At 37.0% G+C, this 23,186-nt stretch overlaps 1 protein-coding gene across 1 annotated transcript; it reads right to left on the bottom strand.

The window, feature by feature from the left end:
• Positions 1–5,867: 5,867 nt before the first annotated feature.
• LOC140835737 (uncharacterized) lies at positions 5,868–7,707 on the bottom strand. The gene is made up of 3 exons (XM_073201144.1): positions 7,533–7,707; positions 5,992–6,077; positions 5,868–5,942 (listed from the first exon to the last, which is right to left on the bottom strand). The coding sequence occupies exons 1-3, from the start codon at positions 7,705–7,707 to the stop codon at positions 5,868–5,870; spliced, it is 336 nt and encodes a 111-aa protein (XP_073057245.1).
• Positions 7,708–23,186: the final 15,479 nt, after the last annotated feature.

The raw sequence follows: 23,186 nt of genomic DNA on the forward strand, positions 1-23,186 counted from the left end.
TCCCTTCAATACTCTTCCTAACATCTAGAACAACCTTTGAATACCTTGGTTTGTATCCTTCCCTTAACAATTTTCAATAAACATCAACAATATTTAATGGAAATATGAGATACACGTGCATGAGATTAAAAACAATCACTTTTATAAATTATTCATACACATCAGCATACATGCAATAATATGTATTGAATGGTGCTTGAAAAATGGTTTAAAAACATGCCTTGATCCTTTATTCTTACGATAAACGAGCGACGGCGCGACGAGAGACGAACGGGACGCAAGGCTTCACCTTTCCCTTCCTTCCTCTAGAGTTCGGCCTCCCTAGGAATTCTAGTGTGTGTGTTTGTGTGTGCTGAAGGGTGTGAGTGGAGTGAGTTGTTTGGGTGTAGGGGTAGGGTTTTCTTTTTATTTAAGTTGCTAGGTGGGCTTAGTGTGGTTAAGGGCCCTAATTATTTAGTTAATTCCTTATTAATTTAGGCTCATTAAGGGGTTAATTAATTAAATACATAATTATTATATTAAAAGTCCCATCAATATAAAAAAATATCTGGTGCCACTCGTTTCTAGTGTCGTACACCCGAAAATTCTTATTTTCTTAGCAAAGTACGTTATCGATTAAATTTGTCCCTTATTATAAATAAATTTCCGCATTCCTAATTTGGACTTACTAAATTTAAGATTTTTATTTATAACTTTCTAAAAATAGAAACTTTATCAAAATCGTCCTCGGTTCTCTCGTCTTTGCTGTGCATTGCGCATTCGACTATAGAACGTTCACATTCATAACATTCGATTAAATAATCATTAAACCATGCAAATACTTAAACATACTTCTAGACCACCCATTTAAATAAATTCAAATAAATTTTCATGCATGCATGTGGTTAGTGTGTTTGGGTTTTCGAGTGTTATACTTTTGAACTCTCATACGCGTCATTTCTGAGTTCAAGTTCAATAGATTAAAATTAGTGCAATTTTTGCATCATTCATGCTTGAATTCAAAGTTTTTATCATTTAATAAGCTTTATTTTAAATTTTACAGGCAAATGGGAATGTTTTCCATAAATTAAAATTTAAGGAGACATATTGAATGATGTTTTAAAAGTTGTTCGATATGCCTAAAGTGAATCATTAAGTCGCAAAGACCAATATTTTTTATTTGAGTTCATAGTTTTTCCAAAAAATTTATTTTATCTCTCTGTTAGCTAGTTCAACATGTTCATTTGTTTGAGAATGATAAAAAATAATTAATTTGTGAGTAATACAATATTTTTTAATAATAAAACAAATGATTTACTAACAAAGCGAGTTTACCCATCATTTATCATGGCTCGAGGAATTTCAAATCTACTGAAAAATATTTTCTTTCAAAAATTTGATAAATATTTATGTTCATTTTTTCGACATGGAATCGTCTTTATCAATTTGGAAACATAATCAACTGCAACTATAAAACACAAGTATCCAAAATATGGTAGAAAATGTCTCATAAAGTCAATTCCTCAATAGTAAAAAAATTCAATTTCAATGATAAAATTCAAAGGCATCGAGTTTATTTTTGAAATCACACTCAATTTTTAAAAATTCACATATCATGCAGACTTTTTGAGTGTCTTTAAATTAAATGGGCAAATAAAATTCATACTACAAGATTTTTTCAGTAGTTTTCTTTGAAGAAAAATGTCCTTCACATGCTTTTGTATGACAAAATTTTTAATAATATTACTTACCTCATTGTATGATATACAATGCTGTAAAATTTGATCTAACAATACTTGAACATGTATGGATCATTTTAATAAAAGTTTTTTACCTCACTGAGAAATTATCTTTAATCTTAGGAATTCCATTGCAGTGGATTTTTTCCTGTCACGGAAAATTGACTATGTTAGCAAACCAATGGGGTAGTAATAACAGAAAATAATTGTTCAACAAGAAAATTATCATTGATTGGTGTGATTTCATAAGATGATCATGTTAATAGTATTGATAAATGATAAACTACCACATGCTCAATTCTTTTTTTTAATCTTTGATTGCAGTGTCAAATTCATAGAGTAACAAAATCCTTCGTATAAGTCATGGCTTCGTATCTTGTTTGCTCAACAAATATCTAACCAAATAATGATCAATAAAATTATTTTCGTTGATCCAATCAAATAAGAGTGAAATTATTTAATGCAAATATTCAACAAGTAGTTCTTTTTCAACTGTTGAGTAATTCATTTGAGCATTATTTAAATTTTTACTTGCATAATATATTACATAAGGCTTATAATTTTTCTTTGACCCGATACTACACCGACTACAAAATCACTTGCATCACACATTACTTCAAATGGTAAAGACCAATCAGGAGATTGTATGAAAAGAGCCGATGTTAAATTATGATGATTTTAACAAAGGAAATTGGACATTCTTGAGTACACTCAAATGTAGTGTGTTTTGTTAAGAGGTTACAAATGAGTTAAAAAATTAAGCTAAATTTCTTTATAAACCTATTATAAAATACAGCATGCCCAAAAAATGAACGAATTTCCCTATTGATCTTTGGAAGGGGTGGATTGGCAATGACTTCAATTTTTTCTTTATCAACTTCAATTGCATGAGATGACACAACATGTCCCAAATAATACCTGAAGTAATCATGTAATTATATTTTTTTCAATTTAAAATAAGACTTTTTCTCACGTATTTTTAAAACTTTTTCCTTATCAAATGTCCCAAAAATTGTCCAATGATCCATGAAAATATCCAAATAATTTTTAATCAAATTGCTAAAAAAATTTAGCATACATATTTGAAATGTTGTTGGGGGTATTGCATAAAAAATGACATTTTTCTAAATGAACCAAAAAGACATGTGAATATAGTTTCACTTGATCTTTCAAGTGAATCGAAAATTTAATAATAGTCTGAATATCCATCAAGGGATGACTTTCTATTCTTTCTGAAATTTGATCCAAAAATGGTAAAGAAAAATGATCTTTTCTTGTGGCGTCATTCAATTTTTTATTATTAATGCACATACACCAACTATATAGAACTCAACTTGTTAACAATTCACTTTTGTCATTTTTTATCACTGTGATGCTAGATTTTTTTGGAACTATTTGTGTTGGTCTTACCCTCTTAAAATAAAAAATAAGGTAGATTTCAACATCAAATATTTTGAAAACTTCAGTTTTGACAATATCTTTCATGTGTGGATTTAATCTTCGTTGTGGTTGTCGATATGTGTTAGCATTTTATTCTAAGTGGATTCTGTGATTGCAAATTAGTGGATTAATGTTCTTGATATCTTTATGGATAATCCAACCAATTACACTTTTATGCCTTTAAATAATATCGACTAATTTAATTTCTTAATCACTAGCATGTTTATAAGATATTATCCCCGTATATGTTTCTGTTAGGATCAAACGCTTACCACTAGGCCAAAAGTTATAGTTGTTAGTCAATACGCAACTTTATTTCCTTATACTTGTGGCAGCGTGGAGTGCACCTACTTGGGTGCTAATAGGTAGGTTATTAGGCACATGAGTTCGAGGAGATGTGTGTCTATCTGCTTGTGCTGTCTCATATCTCTTATAGATCAGTCTTATCATTTCTCTACCGTTGGGCCTCTCTCCAGTAGAGAAAATATTATCCGTTAAGATCTAATGTCATTCATTTACAGCCCACTTAACCAACAAGATCAAGCGGCACAATGTCAGCAGCTTAGCGTATGAGAACTTCCCAAGAGGTCACCCATCCCAGTTCTACTCTTAATCGTGCACATTCAACCCAACATCCCCCCCTCCTTCTCCAATAATAAGTATAGAAATATGCTTCTTGGAGACTTGAACTCATGACCTCGCTTTGATATCAATTGTTAAGATCAAGTACTTACCACTAGGCCAAAAATTATAGCTATTAGCCAAAGCGTAACTTTATTTCCTTATACTTGTGGTAGCACAGAGTGCACCTACTTGGGTGTTAATGGGTCGGGCTTTAGGATCATGAGTCTGGGGAGGTTTGTCTCTATCTGCTGGTGTTGTTTCATATCCCTTAGAGATCGGTCTTACCCTTTTCCTACTGCCGACCCTGTCCCCAGCAGAGACAATATTATCCGTTAAGATCTGGTGTCGTTCTTTTACAGCCCACTTAGCCAACCAGATCAAGCAGCGCAACATTAGCAGCTAGACGCTTGAGAACTTCTCAGGAGATCACCTATCCTAGTACTACTTTCATTCATGTACGCTTAACCCAACAGTTTCATTTTCGCCAAGAAATGCATACTTCAATTCTTCTGGAAAATTCTTTAACTCTAATAAAGGTGGTTCGTCTTTGTTATCATCTTTTGCTTTATAATTCTTTCTCTGATCCTAGATGTCAATACTTTTTTATAGTAATAATTAAAAATATCAATTGGTCATCAGCACTCCCTTCTTAAATGTTTTCTTCCACAAGAGTTTCCATAAGATATTCATCTCCATTTTCCTGTGGTTGGTTACAAATATTAAAAATATTAACTCCAAATTCATGTATCAAAATGGCAACTTCATTATTCAGTTCCTGGAATTTATCAAAGCATTAGAATTTTTAAAAAATTAGTGACCTAAAATTATATGAATTGCATTAAAAGATTTGACGAGTTGTGTAACGTACCGTACTTTTTACTACTTAAAATTTGCGGAAAAATAAAAAATTTCTTAATTATAAAATAACTCTCAATTTCAATTTAAAATAAAATGTACGTCTCAAAAGTGGTTGCAACAAAAGATCAAGAAATAAAGTTTGCCAAAAGTATTTGATTAAAATCTCATAACCAGTAACATAAATCAGCGTATCTTGATAATTTCCTAAAACTTAAAACATGGCGGTCCTCGGGTTTAGCCTCCCGCTCAGTCTAAGCCAGCTCCTTGGTCCCCACCCCTAGTCTCCTACAAGTCATCCTCACCTACATCGATCAAGTCTAGTGAGTCTAAAGACTCAACACATATAAATTGGAAGTAACGAGTAATACGTAATAAAACCACATGCAACTTCAAAATAGAGCGTACATACATGAAACTTGAACATGCAATAAAACTTGAACATACATACATAACATAGACGTGCCATAACGTGAAAAATTTTCATAAACATGCTTGCACATACATAACTTCATCATTTTGCGTAGAGGCATGTTTCAAAGCAAGTGACCCATACATAAATATGCCTGATCAGACTAAACCATAGTACTGGGCTGACAGGGAAGATCCACTGCCACATACATGAGATCCCCATTCATGCTTTAACGCTTTCCGATCCTGATCTAAACCCGTTCATGCTTTACCGGGGTGGATTGGTCCCTGGTTATGCTTTACCGCTTTCCAATCTCATACATAATTTGGTCACAAGACATTTAGCATACCTCAAAAACTTAAAAGTATTTTCTTTGCACGTCGAATATACTTATTTGGCGTTAAGAGATTTGTTGGATCTCGTTCGGGACAGTGCTGCACATGCTAACATGCTACCATGAACTTTAAATTCCACAACATAATCATGCCTATCAAATGCATCGCCCCTTGACTTACTAACTTATGACCTTCTAGAAATGCTCGGGACTTGACCATGATAAACCGCATGCTCACCCCCGACTCAACCCCAAAGTCAATCCTTGCAAGAAGTATGAATTTTCCCACACAATAGAAGGCACGAAACTTTCTTAAAAGATAGTTCAATGTTCACAAATCAAACTTCATGACATCTAAATTAAAATTTAGTATACTAGGACATGACGAATTAATAATACCCAAAGGAAGCAAGAACACCTAGCTTTAATGCCAAAAATCTACCCGAAGCAGCGCCTAGGCACTGCATGATGTGTACCAGCAGCGCTACGGTGCTGCAGCACTTGCTGGCACGTACTGCAGTGCTGCGGCGCTAGTTCTGCGCAAATTCACCCCAACATTCTGCACATGAGTTCCCTATGACTTCCAATGCATGCACAACTTAACCAACCCGAGACAACACCTCAAAATTCACATGATCAACCCATTGGGCACTCCTAAACACAGCAAGGAACCTCTGAAGATTCCCAACGAAGCCTGCAACAAGGAATTTTCAAGAATACTTCAATAACATAATTTTTCAGAAAACGCAGTTTGAGCATTCTCACGAAAATGATCATAACTCACTCAATTTTTATCCAATTAATTCGAATTTTATATCAAATCGAAGGTTTCAAAAAGATCTACGTTTCATATGTTGAAAGTTTTCCCAATATCTCGACTGAAAAATCGCAGTAATTCAAAAATACAGTAAAAAAACAAAATTTCAGATATAAAAACGCTCAAAAATCGATTTGACAAGTTTCTGCTCAAACTTCCACATAACATACACATGTTTTCATACATAATCAACATCACAAAACATAATATAACAGATCGATGCAGAAACAACAGATTATACATGCCTTTTGATGATTAAAAATATCGAAGCGACGACACCGACGCGAGGAAAGATGCGAGGTTGAACCGGGACAAACGTGGAAACTCACGAAAACTTGCTGGAAAAATTTAGAGGAGTGGGCGGCTGCTTCACTCACCAAGAACCCTAAGTTTCTATCAAAAATAATTTCTGAAATCTAAAAATAAAATGTGTGGTGTGTTTAACGTGTAATTTTATGTGTGAGTGTGTGTGTGCATGTGTTAGGTGTGTGTAAAAGTGTGAGTGTGTGAGTTTAGTGGTTAATTAGGGGAATTAAATGGCTAAATTATTAATTTAAAATTTTTAAATAAAAGTTAATCCACCCTAACTTCTACAAATCCCCTAATTAAAAATAACATTCACAATGACTAAACTATAAAAGTTTTAAAATCATAAAATCACTAAATAAATAATTTAGGATTTAAAAAAATGTTAAAACTAAATAATTTATTTAAAATGCCTCAAACACAACTTATAATAAAATACCGCATTCTAAAATTACCAAAAATCGTCACCAGTCATCTCCCCGATCTCTCCTCGAATAATCGCTTGAAACATGAAACTCGAAAAACATTTAACGTGCATCACATAAATATAATTTAATTTAAAATATTGCATTTAAATAAGTCATGCAGGGCTAAAACTCATTTTAAATTAAAATAAATGATTTAGCATTTAAATAAATACATGGGTTTTACGTGTACTGAATTTGGGTTCTACAGTTCCTTCCCCACTTATATAATTTTCGTCCTCGAAATTAAATCTTACTAAACAATTCCGGGTAGCGAATCTCATATCTGCTTCAGTCTCCCAAGTGGCCTCCTCCACTGATTGATTCAGCCACTAGACTTTGACTAACTTCGTCACCTTGTTCCGAAGTCTGCACTCCTGTCTAACTTGGATTTGGATGGGTCTTTCTACATATGACAGATCCGGAGCCAGCTGCAACGGCTCGTAGCTCAAGACATGCGAAGGATTAGCTAAGTACTTCCTCAACATCGAGACATGGAACACATTGTGTACCCCGCCCAGATTCTGCGGAAGAGCAACACGATAAGATAGTATCCCAATACTGTCAAGAATCTCGAATGGCCCAATAAACCTCGGAGTCAGCTTGACTCTTTTCCCAAATCTTATAACACCCTTCACAGGTGCTATCTTTACAAAAACGTGGTAACCTACGGCAAAATCTAGACCCCTCCTCCTTTTATCAGCAAAACTATTTTGACGACTCTGTGCAGTCTTCATCCAGTCTCGGATCTTGACCACAACATCTTCAGTCTGCTGAAGAATCTCCGGACCAAGTTTTGCTCTTTCACCGACTTCATCTCAATGAATCGGAGATCTGCACTTCCCACCATACAATGCCTCGTAGGGAGCCATACCTATAGATGATTGAAAACTGTTGTTGTAGGTAAACTCCACTAGGGGTATCTTCGATTCCCAAGTCCCCTGGAAATCGATCATACATGCTCGCAATAAATCCTCCAAAATCTAAATCACTCGCTCAGACTGACCATCTGTTTTCGGGTGAAAATCTGTACCGAATAGCAACTTTGTCCACATGGCTGCATGCAAACTCTTTAAAAAGGACGATGTAAATCTCGGGTCCTTGTCGGACACAATCAAAACTGGGATACCATGCAATTGGACTATCTTCCTGATAGAAATTCGTCTTCACTGGCAAGAAATGTGCCGACTTAGTCAGTCAATCCACTATAACCCAAATAGCATTGGATCCTCTGACTGACCTCAGCAAACCAACAACAAAGTCCATGGTGATATTTTCCCACTTCCACTATGGATGGGGATTGGCTTAAGCATCCCTGCTGGCCTCTGATGCTCTGCCTTCACTTGCTGACAAGTGAGACATTCAGACACAAACCGACAGATGTATCTCTTCATACCTGGCCACCAATACAAACTCTGCAAGTCTTTGTACATCTTGGTGCCTCCTGGGTGAATGGAATATGGTGATGCATGTGCTTCTTTCAAAATATCCTCTCATATCGAATCAACACTAGGAGCCCATATTCTACCTTTGTATCTCACCATCAGACACTATGTAGAGTACACTGCCCTTGGCCTCATCTTTAAGCCTCCATTTCTGCAACTGCTCATCTGAAGGTTGTCTTCTACGGATTCGGTCTTGCAAATCAAATTTGACTGTCAGATTAGATAATCTGGGAGCTCTGCCCTTGGAATAAACCTCTAACCCAAACCTTTGAATCTCAGACTTAAGAGGTCTCTGCACTGACAATTGTGCTACAACTGCCACTTTTCTGTTCAAGGCGTCTGCGACAACATTAGCTTTTCTTGAATGGTAGCTAATTTTGCAATCATAGTCTTTTACCAATTCCAACCACCGTCTTTGTCTCATATTCAGTTCTTTCTGCTTGAAGAAATACTTGAAACTCTTGTGATCAGTGAATATCTGGAATTTCTCGCCGTACAAGTAGTGTTTCCAAATCTTCAATGCAAAGAAAATTCGATAAAAATCTGTTTTTTTTTTTACAGAAAATACAATTCGTTTGATCTTTGATGTTTAGTGGAGTTAAAATCGATGTGGGTTTTATTTCTGGAAATTATTTTGAAAAGATATTGTGCAAAATTATCTCAGTAATTGCAGGGAAGTGATAACAACTAAATTTTTCCATTTCGTTGTTTTTACTGTTGGATTATCTCAGTTACTGTTTTTGTTACCATTTCAATGTGCTTTCATGTTTATCTCTTTAATTCAGAACGCCTCACTCTTCATTATCTGCGTAATAGTTCTTCAAGATTTTGTGTCTTCCTCACGCAATTTCTCTCTGTTTTCTGCAATCTTCATTTTTCTCACTCGCAATCTAAACTCTATCAATGGTAGGATAGGTTTACGATCCACATGACATTCGAAGTGAGTTGGGTCATGCGGAGGATGTTGCCCAAACTCCCGCAACATCTGATGAAACACCCACTGCTCCAAATCTACAGATTATCCCTGCCGTTGAAACGCCAGAACCGTTGGAGGTCATTGCCCAGGAGAGCCAGAGAATCCAGCAAACATCGACAATCCTCCTAACTTTAGGTTTCTCAATCCACCGTGACCATCAGTAAGACGATAAAAAAGACAGGCTGGGTATAACCCTGATTTTACACTCGGCAAGTGATTCCGCTACAAAGGCCAGCCCTCCACTCGCCCGTTGCTCATTGATTCGGCAGAAACCTCAGAAGAAGACTCCGATGACGGGGATTACGAGTTAGTCGCCCGCAAAAATCCTGGACCACGGGTTGCTACTAAGTCGTCCTCCTCGTCAACTGGTAATGAAAACTTGCCTCCCTCTAATGAAGCCACACAAGCTGCACAATAGGGACAATCCTCGTCTGATGAGGATGAAATATCACTGGCCCAATTTATGGAATCCTTGAGAAAGGCCAAGAACTCTGCCCCTGCATCCACTGCTCGGTCACAAGATGCTAAGCCCAATCCTGAGATGATGCAAGAATATGATGACAGCAGCCTTGCTGGGTCTACTGATTCCTCCTCAAAGAGCACAAATGATTTGATGGAAGAAGAGAATGAAGCCTCCTCTGATACAGCCAATGTTGTGCCATATGTGGACAACATCTAGGACAACACTGATCTAGGCGATTATATTCTTGACAACGCCTTTAGTCCCAAGTTCTACAACGAGCATGTTGTCTCCAAATGGCCCCTCTATATACATCGGGACTTTATAGAAGAACAAAAGATTGATTCAGATACATTTCCAAGAAATAATCTGATCAATTTCCTCAAGGCCCAAGGTATGTTATCTACGATCACTGCTGTACTCCCATTTTGTCACATACCGGTGCTTGAATTCTACACCAAAATCTCTTCTGGAGTAACTGATGAGAGGTCTTCCAAATTTGGTCGAGTTTTTGTCCAGAACAGGATATACAACTTCAATCCGCATATACAACACCCCGGAGATTGATGATGGGCCTCAACTGACCTTCATGAAGTCACTTCTGTACTAACAGGGGGAATGATCAACCAGTTTCCTTCGCACCAAGAGAAGCTTTCTGCTGCAAATCTCACCTCCCTGTACTCTTTTCTTCACAAAGTTCCTATCCGCAACTGGACATCATCCACCAACACCACGATTGTAACAAAAGCTCAAGCACTGACATTGTTTGCCATTGGAACCGGACACTCAATTTTGGGAGAATGGTGTTCAACACAGTTCTCCAATACACTGAAGGTGGGATGAAGTAATCCAAATTGCAATTTCCATCACTCAATTATGGGATCCTTGAATCTCAAGGGTTCATTCACGATATTGATGAGAAATCCCCCACATTCAGCGAGCTCCTGAAGATTGTCCCTGGTCTGTTCAAGGGAAATAGGAATGTTGATCTTCCTTGGTCCGAGTCTAGCAATGCGCCTACAACACCTGATAATCCCCCGAGCACTTCTTCTCCTCCACAGACCACTGATTTTATACTGCTCACTGTCCTAGAGGTTCAAGCACAGATTGATCATGCTCTAGCCAAGATTGCTCAAGATCAGGTTGATATAGCCTACTATGATCATCTGGTCGCAGATTATCGGCTGCTTTTGGAGGTAGGTGTCCATTCTGGATAAAAAAAAAAGGGGGAGAACAACAAACTCAAGCTGAAGCTGGACCCTCAGGAACCAAAGATGATGCTGGTGAAGAAAGTTGTGATACATATGATGATGAGAGGACTGAAGAAGACTAAAAGGATCACATCGTTTTTTCCCTTAACAGGTCTGATAGTTTTTCTATGTTTATTGCTTTTGTTTCCTTGATGAATTTTATTGTTTTTCTCTTTTAGTTAGCGAGTTAGTGGGTTAATTCCTCTATGTTATCAATGTTTTGCTTTCCCTGATGAAATTCTGTTTTCTGTTAATGAACAGATATTATGCAGATGTTGTCTCATATGTTGCCAACATAACTAACAACATCCGTGCTACTGTGTTTATTCAGGGGGAGAAAAATTCTCATATTAGGGGAGAGTTAACTGAAGTTTAACTCAGATATTGAGTTTGATTTGATTTTGTCCAAAAAGGCAAAAAAGGGGAGATTGAAGGAAAATATAATTCCCAATATTATTTCCAAGATATATTTTCCTTATTTAATTATGGTTTTCACTTTCTAGATAATGTGATAAATATGATAAAATCTTTTTAGATATGATATTTATGATTATGATTTTATTATGATATGGTATCTTTGTTTAAATAGAGTTTGTTACGAACAAAACTCTAACTTTCTTTATTATGTAGGATTCCTTATTGATAACCCCTATGTTTATAAATAAGAAGCCTTAAGTCATGAAGAGGAGTTTTTTTGAAGCAACCGAAAATTTCAGAGAAATAAATTCACGAATCTGTTGCTGATCGGAAGAGTGGTAATCGTCGTGTTGCCTTGAATGTTGCAAACATCCACAAACAACATCCATAACAATGTTGGCTGAAGATTGTGTTTAGTTGCTCGTGCTTTTCGGGATCACGTTTTTTCTTTCTTATTAACGTTTTATTATTGTTGGTTGTTTTAGAAAGCATTTATTTTCTCAATGTGTTGAGAAAATTGATTTTCGTAATAATCACTAGTGATAGGTTTTTTAAACGTTTTGATGTTCTAGTGATTAATTTTTTGCCCCCTGAGGCAGCGCACAAGTATTTATACTTGTGCAAATTTAATCTCGACCATCGTATTTATTTACAACAAATTTGTGTTAAAAACTTTTATATTCCGCTGCATGTTGTCTTAAATGTTGTAACATTTGACACAACACTTAATTCTGATAAAACACAAATTTACATCTTATACTGCTGGTATTTTATTTACAAGTATGTACTCCTACTGTTATATAATAAACAAGATTCTGTCGAGCAAAATAACTCTTTCAAACTACATTATGTTCTCTTTGTTCATCGATATATTGTGTCATTTATTATTTGTTTTATGTCTATTTACATATCTTTTTTAAACTTATAATCTAGATTTTCCTTTGATCTAAATGAATATCAGGGATAGCATCATTGATAATATTATGGAGTTATATTGCGTATGACTTTCTTAAACAAGGTTGCTCGTTTTACGTTCTCATGTGCAACACACGTGCAACTTGATAGTTCATTCAAAATATAAGCAAAAGTTACTATTATATTTCCAATCTTAATTCTTTGAGATTAAGATCTCGAATCGAATGAAGCGTGCGAATGAAGCGAATCGATCTCGAATATTTAAAAAAACAATATAAGGTTCTAATTAGTAAACAACAAGAAGAGTGATTATGCTAAAAGTTGCTTGTGTGGGGAGCTTACGAGGCATTTAACTTATAGTAATATAATGGGATCAAAATTGTTTAATGTTTGTGTTGAAAAAATTCATGGATAAATTGTAAAAATAAAAGGATTTTTGTAAGAACCGAATTTTTTCAACCAAATTATTAATATTTGCAAGAAAATTTGGATCTTGGATCATTGTACTAGATTAAAGATATAGATATTGGAAATTTTATAAATTGTAAATCTTTAATATCAAGTCAATAATATCGTGCATGCAAATTTTGAAATTTGCATGGGAGATATTACAAGATCATGGAAGATCTGTACAAGCCAAGTAAGGAAAGTAAATAATTACATGAATGGTGGATTGTGGCCCTGAATTTCGAAATTTTTGATTTAATGGCATGCTTATACAAGAGCATATCCATGCATGAATTGGGAAGCCTAGTAAATGGAAACAAATCAACAAATCATGCACAAGGAATCAATAAGGTTTGACCCAAGATTCAGCAAATCCTCCCAATTCTTACACCTAAATTTTGAGCCAAGCAAGGCTGCTGGATTGGGGAACAGTTAGAGTCAAATTAAGGGTGATATTTGGTGACAATATAGGAAGAAAATCAGGTGATTTCGATGTCAAGTATATAGGATTCGGCTGCCACATTAAGCCTCCTCCCTCCACCTATAAATTGGCCACACCTTCACATCTCAACACACCACCAATTTCGAAAATCCTTGCTGAAAAGTTCGAATTCCAGCAGCTTTCACCAGCTGAAATATTGCTTAAAAATCGTCCAAAAATAGGCAAGAAAGTGAGCCGAAGTGCCGTCGAGTAAGGAACGAGAAGTGATCCAAGCCAAGCAATCATGCACCCACGTTTTAGCATTCAAAAACCAAGGCCAGTTGGTTGTTTTAAATCCTTAATTTCTATTATGCATTATTCGTTTGTTTTTCTGAAATTTTGGTCGAGCACCGTCATTCGGTTTCTACATTTTTTTTATGGGATTGGTACGTTTACGTGTTGGCACTGTGAGGATTCGCTGAAAATAGGTGAGAATCCCAACATATGGCCCTTCACGGTGGGATAAAACCGTTTTATGGCATCGCCCCTTTAGATGATTAAAGATTAGGGACTGATATCATTAAACCATAGAAGGTGGAATCGCAGTGCCGTTATGATAGGAATATGATGATATTTTATGAAAAATATGATGATATTTTATGAAAAGCAAGATATGTTTATGTCTTATTTTTGAAAATTTTGTAAATATTTTTACGTTGTGCTCGAACGGCCCCCGTTTACTGAGTGACGACCATATCACTCACTCCCCTTACAACCCTCTCCCAGATAAACCTGAGGAAGAACAGGTTGAGGAAGAGGAGTCGGACCAGTTTTGGGGATGGTGAACTACAAAGATTTTATATTTAAGTTTAAGTATTATTCTTCAGTTGTAACGTTTCCGCATTAGATTATGTCGTTTATTGATTTTGAGATTGTAAAGAAAATTGTAATTTCGTTGAATTATGATATATAAACTAGTTTTTGTTTATATTGTGCTACAAGGCTGGTTGTTTTCGATTGTGTGATTGTTAAACAACCCCGGTGTCAACCGTGAGTTTCGAAACATGACATTTTTGGTTGATTATTTGAGTCATCTTACGTTGGATCATCCAATCCAAGAAAAATATTCCACATAACTTAAAATTAATTATATTTTTAAATCATTAATAACAATCTCCATACATAATGTCCATATTATTTTAAATTAATAATGTTCTATTTTAATTTGATAATTGAATCTCTTATACATTTGGTCTATGCATCACACATGCAAATTTAAAGTTCTCTTGCAATCCTCAGAATCATCGCATTTCTCGATCTTTCTTTGTGCAGTACTTTCAATGCATATCAAGCAGCGATTAAGAACACAAATTGCTTTCCACGGGCAATATTTGTTGGATCTCGGTTTTCTATACGCCCAAATGCAGCGGAAGTTTTAAAATTTTTATTTTATTTTGAAAAACAAAATATGTTTTTGTGTTGGGCGCTCGTATGATTTTAACAAAACATTCATAGGGAGTTGAAAATTTTATACCTTCGGTGAAATTTTCACTTGGCTCCAACTACTCCGGTATTAGTGAATGTAGCTCTTGTTGTAAATCCCTACGAACATTCTTCGATCTCCTAATCCGGTCCACGACTGGAATATTTGTTCATCTTCTAAATTGCACTAGAAATTTAGAAGAACTTTTGCGTAGAGATAGAACACGAAGAAGAAATTGACTCAACACAATAAGCCGAATTTTTCTTGGTTTTTGAGAGAGATTTTCGAGAGCAACCTTTTGTTTTGAAATTCCAATTACCGAAACCTAATGAATCTCTTCTTTTATATCTTGGATGCCTTTCACGTAAATAAGGATCAAATCCTTATTATCTTTTCTAATATTTAATTTACTTAATTAATCTCATTAATTAAGTTAATTAAATATTCCAAAATGGCATCTCATATCTTGGCCATTCTCGAAAACTTGGTGGTGGGTGGCTAGGGTTTTTGACTTGGAAACACTTATTTAATTATAATTAATTCAAAGCCTAATTACACAATTAACATTAATGGACTTGATATAACTAATTGGGCTAGTCCAACTAGATTGATTAATTTAATCAAAGTCCATTATACTTTAATTATTTAATATGTTGCACTTGTACCCCTACAAGCCCATTAAACATATTATCCACCATATTTAATTTATTAATTAATCAACTCAACTTTTGAGCTTAATAAATTAAATACATTATAAATTCAACATTTGAATTTATTATTTAAATCATAAATTCAACTCCTTGAATTTTTATCACCTCCAAAATTTAATATTTAATAAACCCAACATTTGAGTTTAATAAATCAAATTCTCAAATTTTATAAATTCAACTACTTGAATTTATTCTCTCAAAATTTAATAATCATAATTTCAACTCCTTGAATTTACTATATAATATAAATTCAACTTCTTGAATTTATTCTCTCAATGGGAACAAACAATCCAGTACTTGTGTGACCCTCAATGGTTCAGGGATACAGCTAGCCGTGGGTTCACAACTCTTTGTGATTCAGGACAAAATCCTTTATTCGGGCTTACCCTAGTTAGCCCCATTCTTTTATCAACACCTTGATCAAGAATGTTAGAACTCATTTCTGATTGCACCCATCGGATAATGGTAAGAGCGTCTAGTAGCATCGCCCCATGATCCCCTAGGTATCACTGATAGTGCCTGCAAGAACCAGTCGATTATGATTAACGTACAGTACAGTCCCTTCATCTCATATATCCCGATCGAATCTGCAACTATTGGTTCGTCGAGGGTTGCATATTAATTCGATAACAATGTGATAACTTTAATAGTGGCATCGCGTGTACTATTGGAGAACTCCTTCTCCAACGTACATCTCATACTCTGGCCAGAGATTCCATTCACTATTATTACATCAGATTTGAAAGGGGATCGGTTACGGTGGCCGGAAACGCAACGGAAGCACAAAAATTTCGATTTTAGCATATATATTTCGGCCACCATAGATTTGTGTAGGAAATACAATAAAACACCAAAATGACATTCATAGTGTGTTTAGAAATAATTACCTATCAACCTCTTGAGGTTGATGATGGCTCCAACTTAGTTGATATACAACTAAGCTCTTGATGGCAAGACAATCTACAAGCTTCACCTTGTTCTTGAATCTTTCCTTCAAAATTAGGCCCACCACTAGCAAACTAGAACCCCTTTTATTTTGCACTAGAAAAATAAAAGGATTTTTCAAGGAGAAGTATTTTTCTTCCTCAACACTTGAAGAGAAAAATTGAGAGAAAATTTTGAGAGAGTTGTCTTCAAGTTTCGGCCATTGCATATCTAGAATGGGGGAAGGGAGACTTGTCTTGGACTTGCAAAAAGTAGAGACAAAAGTAGCATGCCAAGCCTTGATAGTTGCAAAAGTTGTCTCCAACCCTTCACCTCCCATGCATGCATATTATATGGTTTATTATCAAAATAAAAACCATGGACTAAATTTAATTATCTCAAACATATTTGAGACTAATTAAACATTACTTGAATTTACCCAAGTCCCACTAGTTAAATAATTAATTTAAATTGAGCTCTACAAGACTCAATATAATTTAATTAATTCAACACTTGAATTAATTTAATTATTTGGACTCTACTAGGTCCACTAGTGTTTAATTAATTCAACACTTGAATTAATTTAATTTAGTCCATAATAACGTTTATGAAAATCACAATTTTCAAATACATTATTCAATTGGCCAAATTTTAATTTAGGAACACTTCCATAAATTAAAATTTACATTTCTCTCATAGAAGTCATACTTCTATTTTTCCATACACTTATAAACTCATTTATAAGTCGTTCAACACATTGAACTAATTTTACTTCTCAACGGGATCTAGAAAGCCAGCACTTGTGTGGCCCTCAATGGTTCATTGATACAACTAGCCGTGGGTTCACATCTCCATGTGATTCGGACTAAACATGTCCTTATATGAGCATACCCCAATTGCTCCATTCTTACTTATCAACTCTTTGATAACAAGAACGTCAGAACTCAAGTCTGATAGCACCCAACGAATCATGTTAAACGCCTAGCAACATCGCTTACATGATTCCCTAGGTATCAAATTATAGTGCCTGCAAGAACCATTCAATTATGGTTAGCGTACAGTACGGTCCCTTCAACTCATATAACCCGACCGATTCGACAACCATTGGTTTATCGAGAGTTGTCAATGAATCGATACTATGTGTCATGTTGTAGTTGCATCGATGGTGTAATCTATGAAACCCCTTTCATAATTACCACCATACTCTGATCAGAGATTTCAATCTACATACACATGAGAACACATAGGATATCCATACCCGAAGGTAAGCGGTGAATCCCCGACTACAATGCATCGACTCCTATACGTTTCGACAGAACACCCAACCTTGCCACCTGATGACCCCATGAGAGTTGGTAAACAAGCCAAAGTGTAATTCTAGCACATAGAGTCTCAATGTTGTCCCGGGTCATAAGGACTAATGGTGTACCACCATAAACTAGGACTATTCCACTCGATAAGTGAGAACCACTTGGAAAGTCCTTTTATAGAGGGTTGTTCAGTGCACTCTACAAGGAGCACCTATCTGCTTGTTCGGACATCACAATGTCCCCTACCAATGAAACATGGTACTCACATCGCAGATACTAGTCTCTAACTCGAGCGGCCTATATCCTTCTTAGTGGCGGCTGAATCGACTAGGAACCGTTTAGAATATACAGTATTCCAAATAGGAGTTTCATGATACTCATCATATGAGCATCTCATATTCTTTCTACTATTTGTATATTCAAGGACTTTATCTATGCAACTAGCATGGGTATACAGATAAAGATGCGCCAATATAATAAATTCAAATATTATTAAAATTAAGATCGTTTTTACATAGAGTTTCATCGTGAACACTCGGCCAACACTTGGCTCGACGGGCACCTACTCTAACAATCTCCCACTTGCACTAGAGCCAACTACCCATATACTTCAGACCCATTGATTCGCGATTCTTCTCGAATGATGGTCCTGGTAAAGGCTTAGTTAGTGGATCAGCAACATTATTTGCGGAGTCGACTTTGTCAATCATGACATCTCCTCTTTCCACGATCTCTCTGAGGATGTGGTACTTTCTCAATACGTGTTTGGACTTCTGATGAGACCTCGGCTCCTTTGCTTGAGCAATCGCTCCTGTGTTGTCACAAAACACAGGGACAGGAGCAACTCCATTAGGAATGACGCCCAACTCTTGGACGAAATTCCTTATCCAAACTGCCTCCTTTGCTGCAGCTGATGCAGCAATGTATTCTGCCTCAATGGTGGAATCCGCTGTACTGTCTTGCTTGGAACTCTTCCAAGAGACAGCAGCACCATTGAGCATGAATATGAATCCAGAGGTTGACTTTGAGTCATCAATATCGCTTTGGAAGCTAGAGTCGGTATAGCCTTCCAATTTTAGTTCTCCACCCCCATAGACCAAGAACAATTTATTGGTCCTCCTCAAATACTTGAGTATGTCTTTCACAGCTTTCCAATGTGGAAGACCAGGGTTTGATTGATATCTACTCACTACACTTAGTGCGAAGGCCACGTCAGGACGTGTAGATATCATCCTATACATGATGCTACCAATTGCAGATGCATATGGAATGCGTGTCATCGCCGCTATCTCTTCATCAGTCTTGGGAGACATGGACTTGGATAGGGACACGCCATGACACATTGGTAGATGTCCTCTCTTGGACTCATCCATCCAGAACCGCTTCAGGATGGTATCAATGTATGTGGACTGGGTGAGACCAAGCAATCTTTTTGATCTATCTCTATAGATCTGTATTCCCAATACAAAAGATGCTTCACCTAAGTCTTGCATTGAGAACTTGCTTGCTAACCATATCTTAGTTGATTGCAACATTCCTACATCATTCCCAATGAGTAGAATGTCATCAACATACAGCACCAGGAATGTCACAGCACTCCCACTGACCTTCTTATACACACAGGGTTCCTCAGGATTCTTAGTAAAATCAAACTCTTTGATTGTACTATCGAATCTAAGGTTCCAACTCCTAGATGCATGCTTTTAGACCATAAATAGATCTTTGAAGTTTGCATACCATATGCTCACTTCCGACAGATGTAAACCCTTCGGGTTGAGACATGTAAATCTCTTCCTTAATATCCCCATTAAGAAAGGCTGTCTTAACATCCATCTGCCATATCTCATAGTCATACCATGCAGCTATGGCTAGCAAAATCCTTATGGACTTGAACATTGCGACTAGAGAAAAGGTTTCTTCAAAGTCAACTCCTTGTCTTTGAGTATATCGTTTTGCTACCAATCGCGCTTTGAAGGTCAATACCTTCCCATCCGCCCCAAGTTTCCTCTTGTAAATCCATTTACACCCTATGGGAACAATTCCCTCAGGTGGATCCACGAGATTCCACACTTGGTTCGAATGCATGGAATTCATCTCAGATTCCATTGCTTCAAGCCACTTGGATGAATCGGCATCAGATAATGCTTCCTTAAAGGTCCTTGGATCACATCCTAGGTTAGGCTCATCATGGTCCTCTTCAAGAAGCAGACCATAGCTCATAGGTGGTCTCGAGACTCTCTCGGATCTTCTAGGAGCTTGTATCTCCTCTCTTGGCTCTTCGGGTGTGGGTTCTATAATTGTGGGTGTCTCTCGAACTTCTTCGAGTTCTATCATCTCCCCTTTTCTATCCAATAGAAATTCCTTTTCCAAAAAGGTTGCATTCCTAGAAACAAACACTTTTGTTTCTTGGGGATGATAGAAGTAGTATCCAACCGAATTCTTTGGATATCCCACAAAGTAACATAAAATGGATCGACTATCCAATTTATCTCCCACTACCTGCTTCACATAAGCAGGGCACCCCCATATTCTAAGATAAGAATATTTGGGTGGCTTTCCCATCCATATCTCATATGGAGTCTTGTCAACTGCTTTTGAATGGACATTGTTCAACAACAGTGCCGCTGTCTCAAGCGCATATCCCCAAAATGATGGCGGCAACTCCGTGAACCCCATCATAGACCGAACCATGTCCATCAAAGTCCGGTTACGACGCTCCGAAACACCATTCAACTGCGGTGTAGCAGGCGGAGTCCACTGCGAGAGAATCCATTCTCCCTAAGATACTCTTGGAACTCGGCACTCAAGTACTCACCACCTCGATCCGATCGAAGTGCCTTGATGCTTCGTCCCAATTGCTTCTCTACTTCACTTCTGAATTCTTTGAACCTTTCAAAGGCTTCAGACTTGTATTTCATCAAATACACATACCCATACCTCGAAAAGTCATCGGTAAAGGTGATGAAGTAGGCATGTCCATGCTTAGTAGTGATGCTAAGCGGACCGCACACATCGGTATGGATCAAATCCAATAACCCTTTGGCTCGCTCCACATGGCCCTTAAAGGGAATCTTGGTCATCTTTCCTTTCAGACAGGATTCACAAGTCGTGAGAGCATTAATATCAGACATATTAAACATGCCCACTCCCACTAGCTTGTTCATCCTTCTTAGGGAAATATGTCCTAATCGAGCATGCCATAATTGTGCCGAATTTAGAGTATCTTGTTTGCGCTTGTTTGTTGTTGTTACAGCTTGGACATTGTTAAGTGGAATATCTTTCAATTTTAAGGTGTAGAGATCGTTTTCAAGTTCTCCGGTACCAATTAAACATTCGTTCTTGTAAATGTTGCAAACACCTTTGCTAAATAAACAAGAAAATCCATCTTTGTCCAACATAAAAATGGAAATAATGTTTTTCACCAAATCTGGTACAAACAAAACATCTCTCAAAACAAACTTAAAATCATTGTTCAGATGCAAGTAAACATCTCCTACAGCCTTGGCAGCAACCCTTGCCCCATTGCCCATCCTCAAGAAGGTCTCACCTTCCCGGAGCCTCCTACTTCTTCCCATCACCTGCAAATCATTACAGAGATGTGAGCCACAGCCGGTATCCAATACCCAAGAAGTAGAGTTAATTGAAATGTTTACTTCAATATAGAACATACCCTTTCCAGAACCCTTCTGGGCAAGATATTCCTTGCAATTACGCCTCCAATGTCCAGGCTTCTTGCAGTGATGACAAATATCAACAGTCTTGTTAGCTTTATCTGGTGTAGCTACCACAACGGGACTCGGAGCTTGCCTCTTCAAGGGCACGTTCTTCTTGGGACGTTGGAAAGAACGCTTCTTCCTCTTCCCACGTGGATCGGTCTTCGTACCAGATGAAGAACCCACATAAAGAACCGACTTCTCTTTCTTGATGGTGGACTCAAAAGTTACAAGCATGTTCACCAACTCTTCAAGGGTCGGTTCTATCTTGTTCATATTGAAATTCACCACAAAAGGATCAAACGAGCTAGGCAGCGATAACAGCAACACGTCGGTGGTCAACTCCGAAGGCAACATCAAATCCATGCCAACAAGCTTGTCCACGAGTCCAATCAACTTTAGGCCATGCTCATGGACCGAGGCCCCATCTCGCATGCGCAAAGTGATTAGCTCCTTGACGGTAGCATGCCTAAGAGGCCGCGTCTGCTCACCAAAGAGCTCCTTGAGGTGCAAATGAATGTCAGCAGCACTCTTTGCACCCTCAAAACGCCTCTGCAGCTCATCATTCATAGAAGCCTGCATATAACACTTGGCCTTCAAGTCATGGTCACACCAATCCTTGTAGGTCTGCAATTCCTCAGGAGTGCAGTCAGTCGGAGCCTTATCAGGGGGCGACTCAGTCAGTGTATATGCAATCTTTTCCGAGTTCAAGACGATTTTCATATTTCTTAGCCAAGTGAGGTAGTTAGGTCCGGTTAACACATGTTTTTCGAGTATGGCAGAAAGCGGATTGCGAATTGAAGACATTGTCAAATAATACAGAAAAGTAAACAGATAAATGTTAATGACTATTTTAAAATATTTAGTAAGATATAAAGTATGGACTTTAACTTTATAAATGTTTACTCCCACTGTTTTGACATCTTTCACTACCCTCTAGTGAAAACGGGAAACTCCTTTCCTCAGTAGGTACGTAAGGTCCAATTAGCGAATCATGATCCCGAATAATATCAGCCAATCACAATTCCTAAAAGGTAGTTTCCAATTGCATCACAATGCAACCCTCTACGTAAACTTTTGTCTCACGTTTGATTAGGACCCAATAATATGACGTCATTCATCTTCACGTGTCAAGCCTTACCCATCGATGTTGAACCTTAATGGACGGTCGCCATGAGTTCCCCCAATAATATGAGCCGAAATCATGGGAGTTCCACGTAGTTCACATCACCATGTCAATGGATGTCACATCTTTCCGGCACCCAAAGCTCCCCAATAATATGAGCCGAGCCCCGAGTACGGGTAGCGTTCATCATGCACCCATTGTCGATGGAAGACAAGGAAATTATAAACAAATTTATAATTCCCCTTTTCGGACTTGATATTAATTTTGAATCTTATTCAAAATGAGGGTTTTTAATTTTGAAAGGTCTCATCATTAATTTTATTTTAAAAGCTCGCCATGTTTGATCGTATGTTTTCCGGATTCATGCAACTTTGTTATTATCATAATAATAACGCACATACTCATTATTTATAACATATCATGCATATATTATAAACAGTAAACAAACAAGATGATCAATCGCCCCAATACTAACGGACCGTGTGAGCTAAACACGGGCCTAGGTCCAATCCTAGGGAAATGCACGGGATGCAAATGCAACTATTACATAAGCTTCCAATATTTACATGTCTTCGATCTTCATAATCATCATGGCCACCATCTTCCAATCTTGATCATC

This window comes from Primulina eburnea, chromosome 7 (assembly GCF_022965805.1).
Source record: "Primulina eburnea isolate SZY01 chromosome 7, ASM2296580v1, whole genome shotgun sequence".
NCBI classification, from domain to species: domain Eukaryota; kingdom Viridiplantae; phylum Streptophyta; class Magnoliopsida; order Lamiales; family Gesneriaceae; genus Primulina; species Primulina eburnea.

What these genes read in the sequence shown, in the direction of transcription:
- LOC140835737 (XM_073201144.1), bottom strand. Translation starts at nt 7,707, where the DNA reads ATGAAGACTGCACAGAGTCGTCAAAATAGTTTTGCTGATAAAAGGAGG. An exon ending in GCCATTCGAGATTCTTGACA is followed by an intron (nt 6,078 to 7,532) that starts GTATTGGGATAC and finishes TCCTTGTTGCAG; the next exon opens with GCTTCGTTGGGAATCTTCAG. An exon ending in ATTTTGAGGTGTTGTCTCGG is followed by an intron (nt 5,943 to 5,991) that starts GTTGGTTAAGTT and finishes ACTCATGTGCAG; the next exon opens with AATGTTGGGGTGAATTTGCG.